The sequence below is a fragment of the Protopterus annectens genome, chromosome 1.part2, assembly GCF_019279795.1.
Source record: "Protopterus annectens isolate FY-2018-M chromosome 1.part2, PAN1.0, whole genome shotgun sequence".
Lineage (NCBI taxonomy): Eukaryota > Metazoa > Chordata > Ceratodontiformes > Protopteridae > Protopterus > Protopterus annectens.
This window is the reverse complement of record NC_056727.1, coordinates 1,107,845,297-1,107,868,956: the sequence shown is the minus strand read 5'-3', so window position 1 is coordinate 1,107,868,956 and position 23,660 is coordinate 1,107,845,297. Positions and strand designations below refer to the sequence as shown.

The 23,660-nt window shown below is 45.1% G+C and overlaps 1 protein-coding gene across 4 annotated transcripts in view; it reads left to right on the top strand.

Moving 5' to 3' along the window:
- LOC122792248 (phosphatase and actin regulator 4-like) overlaps positions 1 to 23,660 on the top strand; it is a 2,537,344-nt gene that overhangs the window by 2,300,106 nt on the left and 213,578 nt on the right. For all 4 annotated transcript variants that reach the window (XM_044059998.1, XM_044059995.1, XM_044059996.1 and 1 more), the window contains one exon: positions 5,365 to 5,420. In XM_044059998.1, coding sequence (XP_043915933.1) covers positions 5,365 to 5,420 — 56 coding nt within the window. The remainder of the gene's footprint in view (positions 1 to 5,364; positions 5,421 to 23,660) is intronic.

The window sequence follows — 23,660 nt, the reverse complement described above, 5'->3', positions numbered from 1 at the left end:
CCAAAAAAAAAGGAAAAAAGGGGCCCTGGACCCAATTCTGGACCTCAATATCTTGAACAAGTTGGTCAGGCAGGCAAAATTCCAGTTGGTCACGATTCAGTCTATCCTTCCATTTCTGGAAGAAGACGATTGGATGTGCTGGATAATTCTTCAAGATGTGTAGTACCACATAAAAATGGACAAACACTGTAGAAGATATCTCTGCTTCCAGCTGGGAGACCATCATTGCCAGTTTCGGGCAGTGCCCTTTGGTCTCACCACAGCCCCCAGCGTGTTCTCCAAATGTATGGCAGTAGTAACAGCTCACTTGAGACTGCAAGTAGTCCGGGTGTTTCCACATTTAGACAATTGTCTCCTTACCGCCCCCACCAAATGTCTACTGCTTCACTCCTTACACTACACTCTAGAACTGGCAGAGATCTTAGGCATCTCAATAAACAAGGAGAAGTCACAACTGACACCCACTCAAAGCTTAGAATTCATTGGAGAAATATTCGACACAAGATCCTGTTTGGTTGCTCTACCTCATCACAGATTACAAAGGTTAACATCTCAGCTCCAAGCGATACTCTCTCAAGACATAGTCCCAGCTCACTTATTCTTAAAACTACTAGGGTCAATGGCAGCGACAATCACCCTAGTTCCCGTGGCGAGATTCCACATGAGGCTGCATCAGTGGTTCCTAGCATCGCAGTGGTCTCTGTTAGTCCGCATAACAAACCGTTGCAAACAAGATCTGAATTGGTGGATAAAGCCAGAACAGGAGTTAGTCACCCTTTTTCACCCTCTCAACCCAAGGCCGTAGTGGCCACAGATGCATCATTGATGTGGGGGTTGGGGGCATTTTCAGGAAAAACAGTCGAAAGCACTTGGTCCCCTTAGAGGCCAATCTGCATATCAATGTCCTAGATATGAGGCCGGTGCTTCTAGCATTGTAAGCATTCCAATCTGCCCTTCCATCGGGGATGTTTGCCATCCATTCAGACATGTTGGTCATCTGGTACATCAACAAACAGGGAGGAACCAGATCCTATCCCTTATATTGGTAAACCCTGAGAGTATATCATTGAGTGATACCTTCCAACCACTTCTGATAGCAACGCACATTCATGGGAATTCCAGTGTGATTGTGGGCAAACTGAGCAGAGACATACTCCTTCCTCATGAGTGGTCTCTCAATCCCATAGTAGCGATAAAGATTTTTCGTTGTTGGGGTCAGCCTTGCTGCAATCTGTTTGCATCTCCCACAAACCACAAATGTAGCAGCTACTTCGCCCTAAACCCCCCCCCCCCTCAGGGGGAGTCACCAAGAGATGCTCTGATACACTGTTGGCCCTGGGACTGCTTTATGCTTTTCCTCCTTTTCCTCTGATAGCACAGTTTTTGAAGAAAGCTCAGCAGTTGAGAAGCAAAGTAATCCTCACTGCACTCTATTTGCCCCTTCAAGTCTGATTCCCCTTTCTTTGGCCTCACCTAGTTCACTGCCTGTGGACTTTGGACCCAACCCCAGGACTGCTGTCTCATCCACAGGGGGCTGGTCCATCCCAACCTACCGAGTCTCAAGCTGACTGCTTGGTACCTCCGCTTCCAGTAATTGCCAGGCAGAATAATCTATCTTCCCCAGTACAAAAAATACTTCTGGTTTCCCATAAACCAACCACCTGGAAAATTTATCATAATAAATGGAACAGAGTTGTGATTTGGTGTCAAAAATGAAGACATGACCCCTTTTCAGCCCTGATTCATAAAGAATATTTGTCAACTTTGCTCCAGTCAGGAGCCTCAGCTTCTACTATCAGAGTGCATTTAGTAGCTATCTCAAATTTCCATAATGGCTTCAGTTATTTTCCTTGATATCTCACCATCCTTAAAGGGAGTCATGCATTTAAAACCACACTTTAAAGAACCCATTGAACTTTGGAGTTTGACTTTAGTCATGCACACTTTGATTCATCAACGGTTTAGCCAGCAGCCACCTGTGATATCAAATTTTTGTCTTGGAAGGCCTTATTCCTGGCAGCCATCATCTCAGCCAGAATGTCAGAATTACAGGCCTTGTGTGTAAAGCACCCATACATCATTTTTCAGAGAGAGTATCCCTTTGGACTAAGCCCTCTTTTCTACCCAAAGTTGTCTCAGATTCAAATATTAACCAGTCCATTGAACTACCATTTTTCTTCCCAAACTTTTCAAACAAAGGGGAATATTATTTGCATTTGTTGGATGTGCATAGACAATTACACTTTTACTTAGGCCGGACTAAATCTTTCAGAAAATTTGATCAACTGTTCCTGTCTTTTTCAACTCCTAGATTAGGCAAGCCAGTTTTCCAGAGTGACTTTGTCAAAATGGTTGAGAGATTGCATCACCTTTGTTCATCTACAAAATAAAATGAGTCTATCATCCAAAGCCAAAGCTCACTCCACCAGATCAGTTTCCACTTATATAGCCTTTCATTTAAGAGCTTCTATGGATGACATTTGTGCAGCAGCTACTTGGGCTACCCATCATACCCTTATCTCTCATTACAAATTGGACATGGTCTCCAGGGGTAGAGTATCTTTTGGCTCAATGGTGCTCAGGAATATCCTTCCATAGGGCCTTCTGGGACATAAAGTAGCTAGGGACTCTATCCCAACTGTCATGAATGAATGAAGATTGACAGCATTAGATAAAGAAGTTATGTTCCTACCATAACATTCCATCTCTGTTGTTGCTCTTTATTCATTTTTGACATCCCACCCTCCTACCCCCATCCAAAGACTCTTGGAGGTTCGGAACTAGTCCTGGTTCTGTGATAAGGCAGTTGCTCAGACAAAGCTTCCTCTTTATTATTTTTATGGGCAAACTCTATCTGAGGGGAAAGGAAGAGAGGCACTGTGGGTAACCTTAGCTCAAGAGCTTCTGGCTGGCGAGTTTGTTATATCGGCCGAGTCGGTTCCAAGGACAGAACCGAAACCCAACTGTCAAGAATGAATGAAGATTGACAACACCGATGGAATGTTACAGAAAGAACATAACTTCTTTTTCAGGATTTCTGAAAAGTGATGGATGAGGTCTCCAGTGATAATGTTCCAGATGTTGCAGATTTTAAAAGTAAGATGGAAAAGTGGGTTAATACTTTAGATATTGTAGGGTGCATTGAACAGGTGGAAAGATATGAAAGAGAAAGTAATTCAAACTTTAACGGTCTAAAAGGAGGGCGTTCCCAGTTCCGGTCCAGTGTTCACCAGTATGAGCAGATTAGATGAGGCAGGGAGAAGCCTCTAGAATCAAATTACAGTTGGGGGTGAGCAAGCCAGTAGCCATTAAAGGGATTGTGTGGGTGGGAAAAATCTAAAATGTTAGAGAACTGTGGTAGCTCTCATAGGTCAACCCTCTTCCTGTTCTGCTTACAATAAATAAAAATGGTAATTCTTTGTTCCTCCCACAAATCAGCTGTACTTGGTCCATTTGCAGTTAGAGAGTGAAAGACAAATCTTTGCTAACTAATCCCAAGCAAGAGCTCTTAAAACTCCAAGGGGGAAAAATCACTTTAAAGTAAAACAGATTTAAAGTTAAACTGCAATAAAACAATATCAAGAGTTGAGAAACAATGCAAGCACACAAACCTTAAATGAAGATTTCCAGAGCAGTCGTAGAGCAATGGCCTGCCCAGAAAGATATGTAACTGAATGTATTGTACAAGCTTCTGATACGTCGAGGATATGACCAAAGATTGTTTTGTAAAAAATGTTCAAGGTACAGCATGACTGAAAGGAACATTCTGACTACTTGCAGATATATGACTAGAGAAAGTAAGAACAGCCCACTGCAAACCTTTTCTCCACTCTCCTGCATCATCAGAAGGTGAGGTTGAATGATATGGAATCGGAAAGTGATTGGACAGTTACTCAGCAAACAGTAAACAGAAACATTTTATTAAACTTAAGTCCACTGATGTAACTAAAGTAAAAACTACACCTTTTAGAATAAGAAAGCTCAGTTTACAAGATGATATGGTAAATGTAACAAAAAATGGTAAAAATTTTGCCCTTTTTCTTTAAGATAAGAAGAAAGAAATTCCCACAGTTTGAGACCCTCAAAACTGAAAAAGCATGGTATGTCCAATGAAGCCTTGTTTGTGGGATTTGGAAGAAAGGACCTAAGTGCTTAAGGTTCCTAAGGCTGTAAGTTTGTTCACCTTTGAATAGTCTGGAAGCTAGTGATGGAATGTCTCATTCTTGTTGAGTTTAAATAGATGATAGTCAAGTAGAAGGTCAGCACATTGTTTGACAGGTAGCCAGTTAGCTTTTTCATACTTGTCCAAAACAGTTCCCTTGTCTTAGAGAAAAAATTGAGGTGATACAGGTGCACTGTGAACCCACAACAGAGGGAAGAATAGCAGTATATACATAAGCAGATGAACAGCTTTGTTAGAATGTAGGGATGAAGTCCTGGCTATGTTCCAGGAAATCCGAGTTTGATTTTTGGAGTAGATTACCTGGGAGAGCTGGCTTTGCACTGCCATAGTCTCTCAAAGGGGCATAAGCACAAATGCCTGGCCTAGGGGCAGTTGTTACTTACCAAGCCACCAGTTTTTGGAAGCCTTGAATGCAGGTGTGTACAATTGTGAACTTGCATGAGGAAGGGAATGTGGGCTTAATGATGGATGTGCTTTGCATGTCCAGCCCCACCCTGGGGCAACGTTGGGTGATTGCAAATCAAGCTCATTATAGGGATGCTGTTAAGGGCAGAAAGACTTCCAGGCAGTTCTCAACATGATCCTGAAGAAATGTCCAGATTTATGAACAAATGGTTGGATTCTAGCTGGGAGGAGGCTTGATAGATACCAGATATGGCGCAAACATCAAGTATGCCAAAAAAGGACCCTAAAGCAGGAAATTGTTGCTGCATTTTTTGGCCATGTCTGGAGGACAGATCCTATTGATCTTGTGTAGGTGAAACTGCTCACAGTGACTTTCTTCATTCTAGTTCTTGCATCAGGTCCTGTAGGTCTGTTGAGGCTTGCCGTATAATCTGGTCTACAGTGTCAGATGTAAGGGATGCATTTAAACCTACCAGAGGAAGGCAGAATATCAGGAGGGCAGTAAGTAGCCTAGCAGGATACCACCCCCACAGAAAAATAAAAGCATTTCCTGATATTGTTGTACCATTTCTGGTTTATAGCTCTGAACTTCTTATTACCAGTTTCCTCTGCATCTGAGAAGCTAAACAAAGGGAAGTGAATAATCTTCTGAATGTTTTTTTTTACCTTGTCAGGTCCATCATGTGCTTTGAATATTATAAAATAATTTTGTTAAACAGTAGTAGAAAAATAATTTTAGCTTATGTTAAAGTTGCTCATTTCTGTTTGTTCCATAGGCGGTTGAGCCAGAGACCAACTGCAGAAGAGCTGGAACAGAGAAATATTCTTCAACGTAAGTGCTGCTTTTGACATAAATCTAGTAATTTTTAATCATTTCTATTACAATACAGCTAACATACTGCATTGATTATAGTGCAATAATAACGTAACACATTGTTGCTACTAGGGATGAGCAGAGAAGTGTTTATGTTAAGCAAATATGCAGTTCTGCATGGTGCACCATGAAGGTGACGTTTTTATTTTGTGTCATACCTCATTTATATCATCCTTTCTTCATTCTTCGCTTGAGATTTTATTTAATATTTAATGCAATATAAATGCTTGTATCATAATGTGGTTTGCACCAGATCTTCCACAGTTTTGGCAGAGTCTAAATAAGCTGTTCTATCAAGTAACTTATGCAAGCTAATTATCATATATTTTGCATTGCTTCTTAGCTTTTTAGGCCAGTCAACATTGTAGAAATCGCTAATGCTTCAGATGAATCTCTGACTGAGTTATATTCTCCATTTTTTTTTAAATTGAAGTATAGTCATATCTTTAAGCTTTACTGCAGACAAAAATAAATGGAAGGTTGTACAAGTCAGGATGTAAAGTGCAAATTAAGATATTGGTAAAGGGAATGTTGTAATTAAAATTCATTAGAGAAGAGAGTGGTTCTTCTGTCCTTCAGGCTAAAGAAGCCAGTGTTTAGCCTCAAGCTTTTCTGGTCAGCTTGAGCTTTTCTTTTTTAATATTCAACACCAAAGAGTGATGCTCTGTTCCCTGTGCAGGAAACAACTTCAGCTGTTTGAATCTGTCTTGTCATGTCACATTTCCAAGATGGCATTTCATATTTCAGGGAATCACTGCATAACAGATGCATTGATTTAGCATTGAAATTCACCAAAAAGATGCAGAAATTCTTTTTGACCTCTGAGATTGTTGGATGTCCTTCTAATTAGAAAAATGCAATTCTCCCTAGTCTTACCTTGGGGGGGATCATTGCAACCGTAGTTAACATTTGGGATTACTTAACAATTTTCCTTAAAGGATATTGCTCATTTCATACCAGCAAGTGCACTAACATAGGTGGGATGAGACTCTGTACACATACAGACTTGCCATGAGCTCTTCAGCTGTTTTTTGCCATTGAGAAACTGTTGGCCATGTAGCTTTGTTTTGGAGTAGTTGTCTGCGTATTTAACATGTAATTACTTCTGTAGATCTACTTTTTGATGAAAATGTTCAGAAATCATCATTACTTAAAATATTCTGTCTTAAGGGATCACCTGTTTCCCTTACATTTGGCGAATTAGTGCTTATAGTAGACAGATGACCCCTAAAAATTTCAGTACAGAGTGCTTATTTTGTCTGGCAGTTGATCGTGACACAGAAAACTGTATTTGAAATTCATCAAAGTCACTTAACTCAGGAGTTATGGGTATTTTCACCTTAGTTAAATAAGAAAGATTTAGGAAAGGGTATTCAGAAGAAAGAAGCACACAAACTAAAGGAAATATCTAATTTCAAAATAAAAAAATAATGAGCTGAAACTGGAAAACCAACAGCAAACGAGATTTACTTTATCACAATTAAAGCTAGAATCAGCCCTAGAGCCAAAGCATTTTTTGGCCTGCACCAAAGGCTGAAATTCCTGAATCTTTGCCAGTAGCTAAGAAGGAAGGAGTCCAAAGAAAAAAGAAAGAAGAAAAATACTTTGTCCTGTTTTCTGATAAAAAGGAAGAAGTTTGCACATCAGAGGACCTCACCTTGATCCTGATTCAGTCCTCCAAGACTCAGTTTTGCATTCTTCAGGTTCTCTTGCAGAATGCATGCCATCATTCCATTTGCTGATTTAGTAAATTAAATGGGAAAATACTTTGGCTTTGTTGTAAGTCTCTCTTAATCCTTATTAAAGCTTAATTTGCTTCTAAATCCCTTCTCATCATATTCCATTTGTACATTCTTTAGCTGTGGTATTTTGCACACCTCTGGAGAGAGCAAATCACTTTTTTATTATGTTGATAACTTTTATAGTAGCTCAGGCTCAAGATTTGTTACTTCAGCATATCATCCTAATGTTAATCTTATTACATTTATTCAGTGTTGTCATAACTCCAAGAACTCTATTTAGAGGGTAACTGTCCTGATGGGCTTGTAGTCTCCCTTCAGTTAAAAGGGTTTCTTAATGAAAAGGAAACAAAAAAATCTAGAAACTAATAAAGGAATGTTTTATACAGCCTGCAGTTAAAGCAAGGCTGTCTGTACCTCAGGGCTTTGCGGTGCAGGTCATAATGCATTCTGGCTATTCACGTGGAAAGTTTAGCAGGAACTCAAAAACAGAGGTAATAGATTGATTGTCTTAAACAGTGATTCCAGTCTTGGTATTAGTGAGAAAAAGAGATGTTCTTTGCATTTCACTGTTGCAGCCATTACATTTGGGGTATCTGCTTGCAGTAGCCCTCAGTTGGCCTGATTAACAAAAGTCGGGTCCTGCGTCGGTTGCTGTCCCTTCTTCCATGACGTCAGGTCGTCAGGGGTGTAAAACATGCAGCCGATGCCATTACATCAGTCTTTCTTGCCTTGTGGTGCCCGAAGCAGAAGCATTTTGCAAGTGCGGGTCGGCTGACTCCTGAAACTTTCATTTTAGAGTTTCAGAACCGAAGTCTTCAACTAAAGCTAAGTACCCCATTGGGGAAACTTTTTCTTGCTCCTTACCAATGTCAGTAAAAGTTAATAAGTGCATTATTTGTGGAAAGCAAATACCTCACAAAGATTTTCATTCGTACAGTATTCCTTGCTTAGGCCCTAACCATGACATACCTTGCTGTCAATTTTGTGCTTTATTTAATCAGCGCACTATCCGTCATCTGTATATTTTCGCTTCTAAATATTTCGGTTCTCAGTTTAATTATCCAGTAATGTCGTCTGCTAGCCATCCGACTACTGGGATTCCAAAAAAATGCAAAGATAAAGACAGTGACAGGCCGCTGAGGTCCAAAACTACCGACGATGCTTCTCCTAAGCCAGTCGCCAGTTCGCCGGTACTCAATGAGGTGTTTTCGCAGCCCCTGATACCCGCTACTTCTGACTTGCAGGCCTCTACTGAGACCCATTCGGAGTCCGGTATGCTGCGAGATGCTTCAGCTGTGGAACCTGCGGATGTCTCTACCTTGGATGGGTCCGGAGCCGCTGTGCAGGCAATGGCTTCCGAGGGTGTATTCAGGCCTATGGATTTGCATATTAAACTGACGCCTCCTTCTTCATTTAGGCCAAAATCTCGAACCATGCCCAAGAAACAAGACGCCCAGGCTGCATGCTCAGGCCTCAATGCCTAAAAAACAAATGATAAGAATGGCTGAAGATCGTATAACTCTTATCAGGGGAAGTCAACCTCCCCCTTCTAAGAGACCTAGGACTGAAGTTGTTTGATTCTTCTGACAAGGATTCTGATTCTTCTGATTCTTCTGATGATCTGGATTTGCCCTTATCTACTTATGATTATTCTGACACAGGACTCTATTCCCTCTGCTTCCCCTCCAGAGGATTTTTCTTTTGGTGAAACCTTACATACTGGAGCATTTCCACTGGGAAAGCTAGGATTTTTCTGATTCAAAAAAAGAGGCTTAGGGATTTCTTATTCCTGCCTCAGCATAGCCCTTTAGCTATACCTCCTGTACTAGACATTGTTGATGATGCCTTTTCAGAATCTAGTTTGGCCCCTGATTCTTTGCCTCCTGCTCCCAGAAAACCTGACCGATATTACAGGGTTCTTTTTTAAAAATCCTATTGCGGATCCAGAGACTATTTCACAGGGACCAAAGGGCATTAAGGCTTCTACTGCTAAAAATCCTACCCCCTCTAATAGAGACTCCAGGAGGGCGCTGGATAGATGGAGTAAGAAAGTTTACACTTCTGAAACCTTGGCCATTAGGGCTTTAAACTGCCAGTTTCATATGTTAAAGTATCAGCAACATGTTATTGGATTGTTTAAACAGAAAATGATGTTGATTTCTGACTGTGCTGAAAATAAAGAATTACAGGATTTAATGCATTCTGCTGAACAGGTTGGAAAACATACTTTGCAATGTGGATTTGATTCATGAGAGACCTCTTGCAGGGCTGCTGTTACTGGGTCTGTGCTCAGAAGGCATGCTTGGCTTAAGGAGCAATCTTTGCCTGATTATGTTAAAGCTAAATTGTTGGATGCTCCCTTAAATCAGGACTGCCTGTTTGGCAACAAGGCCAAGGAAGTTCTTAAAAAGATGGAAGATAAAGCTAAATCTATGCAAACTGTTAAAGATTTCTTACAAGTTCAGCCTCCTAGGTTTAGTAGGGACTGGCCCTCTAAAAATTGGTCCTTTCCAGCCCCTTCCAGGTCTTCTCAAGCCAAACCCAGACACAGCAGAAACACCAGGTTTCAGTCCCAAGGGACACTCAAGATTAGGAAATGGGGGTCTGCACCCAAATCTGGGAGTAGTAAGATTCCCCCTATGGAAAACTGTCTCAATGACTTGCTTTTAAAACTTCCAAGCACTTCCCAACTGGAAAGCTCCTTTAGGCGGAAAGACTGGTCTGCAGGCCAAAAACTGGGAACTCATTACCCAGGACAAATGGGTTTTAAAAATAGTGTCCCAAGGATACTGATTTAATTTCCACACGTTACCAACACCAAGCGGGTGGCCAGCTCTACCCCCAAATCAGTGGGCAGAGGCAGAAAATCAAGTACTCTCTCTCTTAAACGTGGGGGCTATTCAGTTGGTACCAGAAGAGGAAAAGGGACAAGGTTTCTATTCGAGACTTTTCCTGGCACCCAGAAAAGGCAATACATGGTCGTCCTATCCTGGACATTTCTATTCTAAACACCTTTCTGGTGATTCCAAAATTCAGAATGCTGACTCTTCACCATCTGCTAGGCAAGGATGCTTGGTTGGCAACACTAGACTTAAAAGAAGCATACCTGCACATGCCTATCAGGGAGTCTTGCAGAAGATAACCTACGCTTCAAAGCAGGCTACATGCACTATCAGTTCTCTGCACTGCCCTTTGTCTTATCTACTGCGCCAAGGGTATTCTCAAAGTGCCTAGCTCCAGTCATTGCATTTTGCAGGCAAAGAAATATTCAAATATACCCATACCTGGACGATTGTCTAATTCAGGCAGAAGGCAAGGACATTCTTTTCAATCATCTGGCCTTTGTTCAAAGGGCGCTGACTTGTCTAGGGTTCACCATAAACGAAAATAAATCACACCTGGTACCCTGTCAACAAATTATATTCCTGGGAGGGAGCTTGAGTACAACTTCCCAGATGGCTTTCCTCATGCCAGAGAAATGGATTCATTTGACAACTTACTTCAAACAAGTGGCCACAAAAACCCAGCTATCTGCAAGGCAAATACTGCAAGCCTTGGGGTTCATGGCCTCCTGCATTCTTCTAATTCCATATGCAAGGCTGCATATGAGGAAACTACAATGGTATCTCAAAAGCCTATGGTGTCAACATTCACAGGATCTAGAAGCAAGGATTCCTATCATACCTTGCCTACGCATAGAGTTCCTTTTGGTGGGTAGAGGCCTGCCACCAAAACATGGGACTACCATTCACATTACCTCCTTCCACCCAAATCTTAACAGACGCATCAGACTATGCATAGGGGGCTCACCAGGCAGGGAAGTGCATTCAGGGCAAATGGAACCCAAGTCAAATGCACCTGCGCAAAAATCAAAAGGAAATGTTAGCTGTACAGAATGCTCTGACAGCCTTCAAGGACCACATTCTTCCAGGTCAACTAATGGTAAAGACGGACAACACCACTGTCATGTGGTACATAAACAAGCAGGGGGGTACACATTCTTACCCCCTCTGCAGACTAGCCATGGCATTGTGGAACACAGCCTTGAGCTACCAAGTGAATCTACAAGCTCAATTCCTGCCAGGAAAACTAAATACACTGGCAGACGGACTAAGCAGAAACCTCATGGACCCACACGAGTGGAGACTGGAACCAAGCATTTTCAACATGTTGACAAGCAAATGGGGGAGCCCAGATATAGACCTGTTTGCCTCCCCCCAGAACTATTAACTGGACAAATTTTGCACAAGGATCCCCCACAAGCTAGCTTGGAAAGTGGGCGCTCTATCCTTCAGCTCGAAAAACCTATCAGTTTATGCCTTTCCTCCTCTGCCTCTGCTCTCCAAGGTACTACTAAAGATCAAACATGATAAGCCAAGGACAATTTTAATTGCACCAGACTGGCCTTGCCAAGACTGGTACCCACTCTTGCACAGTGTGTCATGCTTGGCTCCATGGCACCTGCCTCAGACTCCTTCCCTGTTGTCTCAGCAAGAGAATATGATTCTGCACTCTCAGCTGCAAACCCTGAACCTAGCAGCCTGCTAATTACCTAATCTCTCCTTTACCATCCCTCAGTAAATCAGTGATGGATATCATTTTAGAGGCAAGGAGGCCTAGTACTAGAAAATCTTATGCTGCAAAATGGAAAAGATTCTGTACCTGGAACCAGTCTCAAGGAATGAATGCAGCAGTGGCCAATTTACTTCAGATTTTACAATACTTGACTGAGTTGCTTCATAAGGGCTTGTTCTTTTCGTCTGTCAAAATTCATGCCTCAGCCATTTCAGCTCATTATAGCACAGAGCCTTCCCTCTTCTCTAACCCACTGCTCAAGCAGTTCCTCAGAGGGGCCAAAAATTTAAGGCCACCCAGGAGAGCTCCAACTCCAGCCTGGGATCTTAACTTTGTCTTGGAGAAACTCACTATTCCTCCTTTCGAGCCAGCTGCTACTGCAGATTTAAAAATTCTTTCCTGGAAACAGCTTTCCTTTTAGCAATCACTTCTGCAAGAAGAGTATCTGAATTACAGGCCCTTATGGCAGTGGAACCTTTCATTATCTTTCATGCGGGCAGGGTGTTCCTCAGAACCAATCCCCCCTTCATGCCCAAGGTGGTATCCAGTGTGGCTCTTAATCAGTCCATTTATTTGCCTACCTTCTTTCCTAACCCACAGAACAAAGGGGAACATATACTGCACTCTTTAGATCTGCACAGACAGCTTATATTCTACTTAGGACTAAACCTCAAAGGAAATCTGAACAACTGCAGGTGGCATTTGCTGCAGGGACAGAGGGGAATGCTATTTCAAAACAAACCATTTCAAAATGGATAGGCCATTGCATTCATTTCTGTTATAAACACCATGGAAAACCTATCCCACAGGGCATCAGACCCCATTCAACCAGGGCGGCATCTACCTCTACAGCCTTTCTCAGGGGCCTCCCTACTAGGGACATCCTAGAAGCTGCTACCTGGAGTTCTGTACATACTTTCACCAAGCATTATCATTTGCCAATTTTCTGTAAATCCAGAGCTGGTTTTGCCACTGCAGTCTTGCAGGGCCTTAAAGCTGGTCCTAATACTATTTAAATTCCTCCTCCTAACCTTAGCTTTGGGAATCTACCCAAATGTAATGACTGCAACAGTGAAACACGAAGAACATAGTACAGTTGTGTACACTTACCATAAATGTAGATGTTCGAGTGTAATCACTGTTGCAGTCCTGGTTACCCTCCCTCCTACCTCTCCTCTCACTTACTATGCTCAAAAAGCTTTTTGGTGTATTTGCTTTTTTGTTGGAGGTATATCCTTGTATTTATAGATTTAGTTGCTTCCCATTAGGGGGGCACCTGACATCTGGGGTAAGAAAAACTGATGTAATGGCGTTGGCTGCATGTTTTATACCCCCTGATGACCTGACGTCATGGAAGAAGGGACAGCAACTGACGCAGGACCCAAGACTTTGTTAATCAGGCCGACTGAGGGCTACTGCAAGCAGATAACCCAAATGTAATGACTGCAACAGTGAATACACTTAAACATCTACATTTATGGTAAGTGTACACAACTGTACCTTTCTTTGGTAGCAGGACACTGTAAGCTTAGAAAATGGGAAGACAGTGATTCCTCCTGCCATTTTTCTGGCCGCCAACTACATATTTGTCATATAATGCTTCATTAGTTTACTTTAGTTCACGTTACAGATCTGTCAGTGAAAGGCTACTGGACTGAACAGCGGAGATTCCTCACATCAGTTGGAAGAAAGATGAAAGGTTAATTGCTTTTCTGACAGCCACCAGAATTAAACTTAACAAGGCCTTACTATGTGTGGGCAATTCAGATCCTGTATCCCAGCTCAAAATATAATTTCCGTAAGCTGCACCCATTTGCTTACCCAATATTTCTGACAGAGTACTCTGTAGAGAATTTTTAAAGTCTGCCAACTCATTACACTCCCAAAACATATGTTAACTCTTTCTTCCCCGTCACACCTCTAGCACATGGCATCTACGTGAAGAAAAATTCTTTGGAGTCTGCTTGACATATAAAAATACCTACACAAAGATTTCCAAGCAAAAATCTTAAATCTTCTAGATTTTGTTGCATATTTGGGAACCAGACATATGTCCTCCCATTGCTCCTTTGTGAATTGCGTATCCAGTCTCTCTCCCTAATTTTTTGTATCGTGCAATATTTTATATGCCTTACTAATTATCCCTTTTTAACAGCAGCTTCTGTTGTTGATGCAACTAAAATATCTCCCAGAGCAGGTCTTTCACTTAGGATTCCCCTATCCCTTTATCTTGGTCTCTTCCCATTCTGTTAATGTTCCCTCTCTAGGAATTTGCTCCCAGTATCTTGGTTCCTGTCCCAGTTTTCTCCAGTAAATTCCATCACTCTGTTGTCTATTTTGTGTTCCCATAATTATAGATCTGAAGTAGGGACTTCATTTGTCAGCAACCTGTGGGTCTTGGATCCGATATCGGATCCAAGCCGGCAACTTGTTTCATAGCTAATGGATCTGAGCTCCTAGCTCCTCCCCTCACCCATAATCCCCTGCCAACCCTCCATGACCTCAGATCTAGTTTGCCGCACTTGTGAATGGCTGGATTCCTTTGAGCTCTAGCGAAATCGTCAGTTAAGTCTGTTTTTCTTAGTCAACTTTTCTCAACTTTAAAATTACAAAAGTGTGTAAGAGTTAGGTTCCCTGTAATATTTATTTTTTTACATAGTTTTCACTCCCTTCACTGGTCGTTAGTGAGCATGTGTATGTGTTTGTGTTTTTTGGGGCCTGTGTGTTTGTGTAGCACTTCTTTTTTCTTTGAAGTATGGCTGAGGCCCCAAAAGCCATTTTTTCTAAATGTACCGAGTGTGGCCATAGGCTCTCCCCGGCTGATGGCCACACTCTGTGCGTTCGGTGCCTTGGGGTTGAACACCTCACCTCAGGCTGTACCATTTGTGCAGTGTTCAATCCCAGGGTACTGAAAGAGCGGAGGTCGAAGCTGGTCCTGGCGGGACTTTTGCCCCCGGACTCAGCTCCGGCCTCCACTGCTCCCGTGGCTCTACCACAGGCTGTGGTCATTGCCACTCCTGCCCCCCTTCCTTCGGCCAGGACTCAAACTCCCGCTAAAGCGCCAGAGGACAGGGAGGCTAGGAGGGAGAAACGGAGGGAGAAGCACCACAAACGGCGGGCCGAGGCCTCCGCTACAGCCCCGCCAGCTAAGCGGGCTTCTCCCTCCACTGCTTCTAGGTCTCCTCCTCCTCGGCTCCGATCTCCTTGCTTCTCCCCAGGGCCCGAGGAGGAGGAGGCCTGATCTCCATCGAGGTCATCGAGGTGGCATTCCAGGCCTGCCTTGGTGGCCTTGTCGAGATCAACTTTCACCATGTCTGATGCAGACTTGGACCGGATGATGCGAAGGTTCATCCAGGCCCAGCTGCAGATGGGAGTGCTCTTGCCTCCCCCCCCCCTTTCGGGGGGAGCTTGACACTCTTTTTTGCTCCAATTGCTCCTTCTCCGACCCGCTACCTGGGTTCGGAGTGTTCGGAGCCGAGCAGCTTCGGAGCCGGGGGTGGGTCGGCGCCGACAGTACTTGGTACTTCGGATCCGACCCTGCCCTCGAGTCTGTCGGATCCGACCTCTCGGAGCCATGGCCCGAGCTTCGGATCCAAGGGATTCAGTGTGCCTTCGGCTTCGTCCAGGTCGGAGCGCACTGGTCCTTCTGATCCGATGGTCTCGGCGCCGGTTCCGATCCCTTCATCGGATCCGAGTGGGAAATGGCTCTTGGAGCCCAGGGAGAGCGGTTCCCCCTCGGCCTTCGATGTAGTGGAGAGGGATCCGTCGAGAGCATCCGGATCCCCGGCCCTTGTCTCGGCTCCACCCTGCACTCCCTCTCTGCTGGGCCAGGCTTCCATCACCCGGCCTCAGGGACAGCCTGCTTCGATGTCCCAGGTTGTTCCATTGGAACAGGATGTTGCTGGCGAGACCTCCTCAGATGCCCCCCCGAGGAAGTGCCCTGCAAGCACGGACTTGGATGAAGGGGAAGGCTCCCCAAGATCGCCCCCTGAGGATGTCTCCTTTGGAGACATCATGGAGATGCTGAGGATAAGAGGTGGGTGGTCTGCCCCCAAGGCTTCCTCCGACGAGTCCGTGTTTCTGGAGGCATTCGAAGCAGGCCCATCTACCTCTTGGGTGTCCCCTCCGGCCGACCCCTTGGTGGACCTTATTACCACCAGGGCGTGGAAGGACCCGGACACCATGGAGCCAATACCCAAATGCCCGGACAGGATATTAAGCCCCCCCACAGACCGGTCACACTGGAGCAAAGGTCCCCCCGTAGATGCCATGTTGACGGCGGCAGCCACAAAGAGGGAACTAGCACAGGAGAGCCCCTCAGTTCATCCACCGAGCAAGGAGTCCCGCTCGATGGACCACTTAGGGAAGCGAGTTTTTAGTTCAGCGACTTTTTCGGTAAGGTCTCTGAACTATATGGCACATGTCATCAGGATGCAGCGGGATCTTATCAAAGAATACGCTGCCTCCCCCCCCTGAGTCCATGTCGGCGGAGGACAAGCAATTGTACTCCAGCCAAATAGCCACTCTGAGATCCATTTATAATACCTCTATGCGGCTATTGTCCCACGCCACCGAGGGAGCCGCTAGGGCTAGCGGAGCGGGCCTAGTCATGAGACGTCAGGCCTGGCTCCGTCATTGTGACTTTGCGGAGCCCTTTAAAGCATCCTTCGCGAACGCCCCTTTCGATGGTTCTGCCCTGTTTGGCAAAACGGTTCGTGAGACACTTGTCCAGAGCGAGAAGGACGAGAAGACATTGTCTGCCATTGGAGTCCACTTCTCTGCTCCCCAGCGGTCCTTTTCGAAGAACCAAAAGGGTCAGAAGAAGATGTGGTTCCAGAAATCGCAAAATTCCCAACCCGCTCCGGACAACCAGTCCTTCCGTGGCAGAGGAGGACAGGGAGGACACCGCTCCAGGGGCAGAGGGGCTCCGAGGAACTTTGGGTCCAGAGAACCTTTCTCTGACCGGCCCACGCAGCAGCCCTGAAGGGTTGCCTGACTGCTCCACTCTGGAGGCAGTGGGGGGGTGCTTCTCGGAGCACCTAGCGGCATGGGAGTCCATCACGACAGACTGCTGGGTGCTTCGAATTATATCCAGAGGATACAAAATCCCATTACTTCATGTCCCCAAATTCAAGAACCTCCCAGATGTACCACCCGATCAGAGGGAGGCTGCAGCCGCAGAGATTCAGCAGCTGCTAAGAAAAAGAGCCATCCAGCCCATCCCCCAAGACCAGCTCGGATTGGGTTCCACTCCAGGTTCTTTTTGGTGCCAAAAAAAGACGGGGGACTTGAGACCGATTCTAGACCTGTCCCGTTTGAACCTGTCTGTAACCAAGGAAGAATTCCGAATGGTCACTCTTCAATCTATTCTTCCCCTTCTAAGGGAGAACGATTGGATGTGCTCTATAGACCTCAAGGATGCGTACTACCACATTCTAATGGACAGACGATCCAGGAGGTTCCTCCGCTTCCGGCTGGGAGACGGTCACTACCAGTTCAGGGTCCTTCCCTTTGGCCTCACCACAGCCCCCAGGGTGTTCACCAAGGTATTAGCAGTGATTGCGGCCCACCTGAGACTCCAGGGAATACAGGTCTTTCCGTACCTGGACGACTTGCTCCTGACCGCCCCACCAAGGTATCTACTTTGCTCAGCCAGAGATTTCTTTCTCCGCCTAGCCCCACAGTTAGGCATCACCATCAATGCCGACAAATCCTTTCTGGCCCCGACACAAGTCATAGAGTTCATAGGAGCCAGAATAGACACCAGAGATCTATGAGCCTTCCTGACGTCGGAACGACTGCGGAATTTGCAACTCCATGTGCGGGCCATCCTCCAATCAAAGACCCCACCGGCGGAATTGGTCCTGAGGGCGCTGGGCTCCATGGCGGCAGCGATAACGCTCCTTCCATGTGCCCATCTGAACATGCGGGTACTGCAGTGGACCCTTCTAGTACAATGGTCCTTTCTGTCCTTTCCTCTCCATCACCCCATTGCTATCAGCAAGGCTTGCAGGAGGGCTCTACTATTGTGGCTCCATGCTCCGGACCTCCATACGGGCCGACCCTTCTGCACCTCTCCCCTTCTCGCCACGGTGACCACGGATGCCTCCCGCCTCGGGTGGGGGGGGGGGGGCATTATTCAGTCAGGACCGTCCAAGGCACGTGGAACGATACAGAGACCGTTCTGGAGATGAGAGCGGTGCTGTATGCGTTGCAAGCACTTCAGAATCTCCTCCCCGTAGGAACGATTGCAATTCAGTCGGACAACATGTCAGTTGTCTGGTACATCAACAAACAGGGGGGAGCCAGGTCTTACCCTCTATGCTGCAAAGCCATGAGAGTGTGGGAATGGGCGATTTCTACCAACTGCTTTCTGATTGCAACGCAGATTCCGGGGTGGGCCAGCATCCTAGCGGACAAACTCAGCCGCACCCTTCTTACCCCGTATGAGTGGTCCCTCAACCCACTAGTAGCGAAGCAGATATTCGCAATATGGGGGCAACCCTGCTGCGATCCTTTTGCCTCTCCCTCAAACACCAAATGCGGCAATTTCTTCGCTCTGATTCCCCCTCCGGGGGAAACCCCAAGAGACGCTCTGGTGCATGCTTGGCCACCCGGTCTACTTTATGCCTATCCTCCTCTACCCCCTGATGCTGCAGCTCTTACAGAAAGCCTCGCGGTTGGGGAGCAGGATGATCCTCATTGCCCCATTCTGACCTCGGCAAATTTGGTTCCCTTACCTGTGGTCTCACCTAGTGAATCCCCCTTGGATTCTGGATCCCAGTCCGGATCTAATCTCCTATCCATCGGACTTACCAACCCCAAATCTGGACAATCTGAAGCTGACGGCTTGGTTGGTCCAGTTCCACTCCTAGTTAGGACTCCCGGTATCTCTTCACCAGTCAAAGCCATCCTTGTGGCAGTGCATAAGCCCTCCACCAGGAAAGTGTACCGCAGTAAATGGAAACGTTTCTCTGTCTGGGCGGAGCATCATAATCTAGATCCCTTTACGGCTCCTCTTCCATCCATATTAGACTTCCTAACCGAACTTTTTCAGGAAGGCGCTAGTTGCTCAACTGTCAAAGTGCAATTGGCTGCCATCTCCCATTATCATGTGGTACATGACACAGGGCCCTTGATGTCGGCCAAATTGTGTAAAACCTTTCTCAAGGGCACCTTTTTGCTTAGACCCCCTATAAAAGAAGCCGTACCCCCTTGGGATCTTTCACTAGTTCTTCAAGCCTTGACTGCTCCACCTTTTGAACCTGCTGCTTCAGTAGATCTCAAATTCTTGTCCTGGAAAACAGCATTCCTTGTAGCCATTACTTCAGCGAAAAGAGTTTTGGAGCTTCAAGCTCTTTCTGTGAAACCTCCTTATTTGATCTTTCACCCGGACAGAGTGTACCTCAGGACCAATCCCTCCTTCCTTCCCAAAATAGCATCAGAATCCAATATAAATCAATCCATAAATTTACCGGTCTTCTTTCCTAAATATCAGAATAAAGGAGAGTACAAGCTGCACTTATTAGATGTTCATAGGCAGCTACGTTTTTATACTCATAGAATAGCTGGTCACAGGCAATCCGACCAGCTGTTCATTTCCTTTGCCAAATTTAATTTGGGGAAAGCAGTATCAAAAATCTCTCTGTCACGCTGGATTTCCCAATGTATCCTGTTAGCATACCAAGCTTCTGGGAGACCCGCACCTGAAGGAGTTCGCACATTCCACCTGCTCCATCTCTACTTCTGCGGCCTTCAAATCTAGAGTTCCATTGGATGATATTTGTTCGGCAGCCACTTGGGCCTCATCTCATACCTTTTTTAACCACTACAAACTGGACGTGATTTCTAGAGGGAGAGCATCCTTTGGCTCTGCGGTGCTCCGCAATATCCTTCCATGATGGCCACCCAAGATTCAGGTAGCTGGGGACTCTGTCCCACAGGTTGCTGACAAATGAAGTCCCTACTTCAGATTAAGAAGTTATGTACTCACCATAACGTTCCATCTGAGTAGGTAGCTTAATTTGTCTGCAACCATCTCCCCCTCCTTCCCCCTGGCCTTCAGTGGATCTATGTGAGTTGGAATACCCTTTTTGGATACATATTGAGGGGCAGACTTGATCTGAGGTCATGGAGGGTTGGCAGGGGATTATGGGTGAGGGGAGGAGCTAGGAGCTCGGATCCATTAACTATGAAACAAGTTGCCAGCTCGGATCCGATATCGGATCCAAGACCCACAGGTTGCAGACAAATGAAGCTACCTACTCAGATGGAACGTTATGGTGAGTACATAACTTCTTATTATCCCTATCGGTTGAGTCTCCATTCTCATGTTGGTTTAGTTGTTAGAATGTTTTCTACTGCTTTATAAATGTAATACTCGGTACGGGTGTTATTCTCCTTAAGGATCTGCACCTAGAGTCTCTCTCTTTATTTCTTGATCACCCTGCTTCACATCTCTTTCTGCTTTGAATTACAGCTTTCTAACTGTGTATCTCTAAGTATCCCTTCAAATCAAGTAATCCTTAACCACCTTGTTCTGCTGGAAGGATCACTTTAGCTAATTTGACCCTTGCCCTCTTCCCCTCCCAGATACATTTCTTCAAATCTTTATTAATTGTCCACAACGTTTACTATGGTTGATAAAAAAAATATGCCTGACCCTTATATAAAACTAAAGGGACTAAAAACATTTTCACTACTTATATCTTGCAATTTATATCCATAAGTAAGAGCGTCCAGTTTTGTATTATCTTTTGTTCAGTGTCTTCCCACATGTTCTTGGGTGCCGTAACAGAATCCTTTTTAATCCATATTTGCAAGTACTTAATTTTATCATGGCCCCATAAATTTGGTATTGCTGAATCTATTCATGTGTGGGTACATAGTTTATATCTAAAACCTTTATTTTATCTTCATTAATTTTATATCATGAAGGGACTTGAAACTGTCTCAAAATGTTCCACAACACAGAGATGTCTTTTTCTGGTTTATTCGGGTATAAAATAATATTGTCTGCAAATAAAGCCAACTTTGCTTGATTACCATACCAATTATATTCTTGAATTTGAGTCCCTTAGTTTCTTTGCCAGTGGATATTAAATATAATGCAAATAAAGGGGAAAGAGGACACCCATGTCTGGTTCCTCTGTTCAGACACAACTTGTCAGAGAGGAATCTTCCCACTTTAATTTTTGCCTCCAATCTCTCCTATATCTTCCTAATTAACCATAATATTGATCAGGGAATGCAAATGCTTCCATTGCAACACTCACAGAATCCTAGCTTGCTCTGTTGAATACTTTTTCCTGCATCAAGATGCACAAACAGCAGTATTTTCTTAAATTTTGCTTCCTTCTGGGTCATTAGTGATGTCCTCCTGTTCATATGCTGTGGTATTCATAACTTGAGGGAGTCCGCCTCCGGCAGACTCGTACATCCGGGAAGTACACCAAAATCTAGATGCTACTATAAGGTATGTGCGACGCCACACATCAGTTAGTGTATGTTAGCCAGAAAGAGACATTGGGTATAAAGCGGACGTCAGCATGTACCTACCTCAGAACTATTCTGCCACCTGTCCGATTGCCAGCTCTGGTTATCGCTGCCAAAGAAGTCACGTTTGTGCTTCAGGTCAGTACCCCGTTGGGGCTTTTTCTTTATTTCTTTTGGCTACTGTGTTTTTTTATAATGAGTACATGTCAGCTAGGAAGGGAAAGTGTCAGTGTGGAAGGCAGATTCCACATAAAGACTCCCATGAGCTTTGTTTGTTTTGTCTAGGCCCAGATCATGATCACACCTCCTGTGCTATTTGTAAGGCCTTTGTTCCAAAAACCCTCCTAGTCATCTAGCCTCACTTAGGGTATACTTAGAAATTCAATGCCTTAAGCACTTAGCTCGATATCTAGGACTGACGTTGGGCCCTTCAGACAAGCCGCTACCCAAAAAAGCCAATAAGTCTCAGCCTGATCCAACTGCTGCTCCCTCTACTTTGGGTGTTCCTCCTGAGGTCGATGAAGGCCTGGGGGCTGCTTTGGAATCTGCAGAGCCTCCTTCAGTGGATACCACCACTGAAGCCGTCAAGGAATCTGCAAGCACATCCCAGAGGGATTCTCACCATCCGATACGGGCGCCGGGGGGGGGTAACCATGTGCACAAAGATGGTTTCACAGACATTGTGGAATGCTGCCCATCAGGTCCATCAACCTTTCACAATCTGGCTCCTGAGGTGCCAAAGAAGAAGAAACTTAAAACTGAACATGTTTCTCTGGTTCATCAGGGCCAGGCTGCTGATCTAATTCCTGACTGGCAGGCCTTTACCCAAAGACTATTTAATGCCTTCATGGCCCTCTGCCAGACCTCATCCCCTTCTATTTCTACACTGGCCTTTTCTCCTTCTATTCCCTTGAAGAGGCCTTCAGAGGATATCTCTTCAAAGGAGGCGGATTCATCAGAGGATGAGTCTCTGGCTTACTGTACTCAAATTTCCTCTCCTGTAGGCTATGCCTCCCAGAGGAGGAATCTAATGGTACAAATTCCCCTGGAGAGGATATTTCCTTTGGAGAGACCATCTTGAAGATGAAGGACTTTTTCCAGTGGGATTGTTCCCAGGTCTCTGAAATCCAAAAGAGGTACTATGATCTCCTTCACATGGAATGCCCTAACCCATCAGCCATCCCTCCTGTCCTGCCGGCTTTCTTGGATGCCTTCACTGCAGCTTCCAAGTGCCCAGATTCCCAGCTCCCAAATGCCTAGACAGCTTTTACAATGTGCCTGAGGATGCCAAATTCCTTTTTAAGGTGTCCTCTGCTGATCCAGCAACTATTTCAGTGGCAGCAGATAAAGCTTCTAAGCTTTTGCCTTCCACCTCCCTGCTCCCCTCTAACAAGGAGAGCAAGATCATGTAGAGACTGGGGAAAAAAAAGAGCATGCATCTGCAACCTTGGTATTCAAGTCAATGAACTATCAGACGCACATAGCCAAATATTCCCTGGCTCTTCTAGTAAATGCAGGGTAGCACCTGTCAGAGTTCTGGATTCTCCCACCAAAGTCAAGCTCTCAGCCATACTTAATTCCTCCTCCCAGGTTACCAGGCACTCCATCAAATGTAGCTATGATGCTGTGGAGGCCTCAGCTAGGGCTGCAGCTACTGGGTAGGTCCTGAGAAGGTACTCATGGCTTAGTCTACAACCATTACCTGATGATATCAAAGCTAAGTTTATGGATGCCCCTCTGGACAACAAAGCCCTATTTGGCATTGCAGCTGCAGAGCTTTTAACACTCTTCAGGAGAAGGGGAAGAAACTCCAGGACTTAAAACACTTTTTTGTCTCTTGTGTTCCCCGCTTCCAGAGAAACTACCCTGCCAGAACCACCTTTGGTAGGAAGGCAACTAAATTTCTCCCATCCAGAGATAATAGGGATAGCAGAAGACAGGTTCCCTCTAAATCTGCTTTTTCCACACCTTCTCAGAAACAGCCTTTTAAGGCCAAACATGGTAGTCTGTGACTACCAGTCCCTAGATCCATCTACCCCTCTTTCTCTTTGCCTCTCCCTTTCCCTCCCGACTTGGAAACAGATAACCCAGGACTCTTGGGTCCTTTCTATCATCAATCAAGGCTATTTCTTGGTATGGGAAAGCCCTCTGTCCTTCAGGGGCATCCCACAGCCTCCACAAGACCAATTGGAATTCTTCCCACTAGTCCTCTCCTCTCTTCTTTCTCAGGGCACTATCCAGAAGGTACCACCCTCTCAAAGGGGAAAAGGATTTTACTCCAGGATGTTTCTGGTCCCAAGAAAGGATGGCCCTTGGAGGCCCATTCTGGACCTCTCCCATTTAAACACCTTTCTGAAAGTCCCCACCTTTCGTGACTCTCCCTACT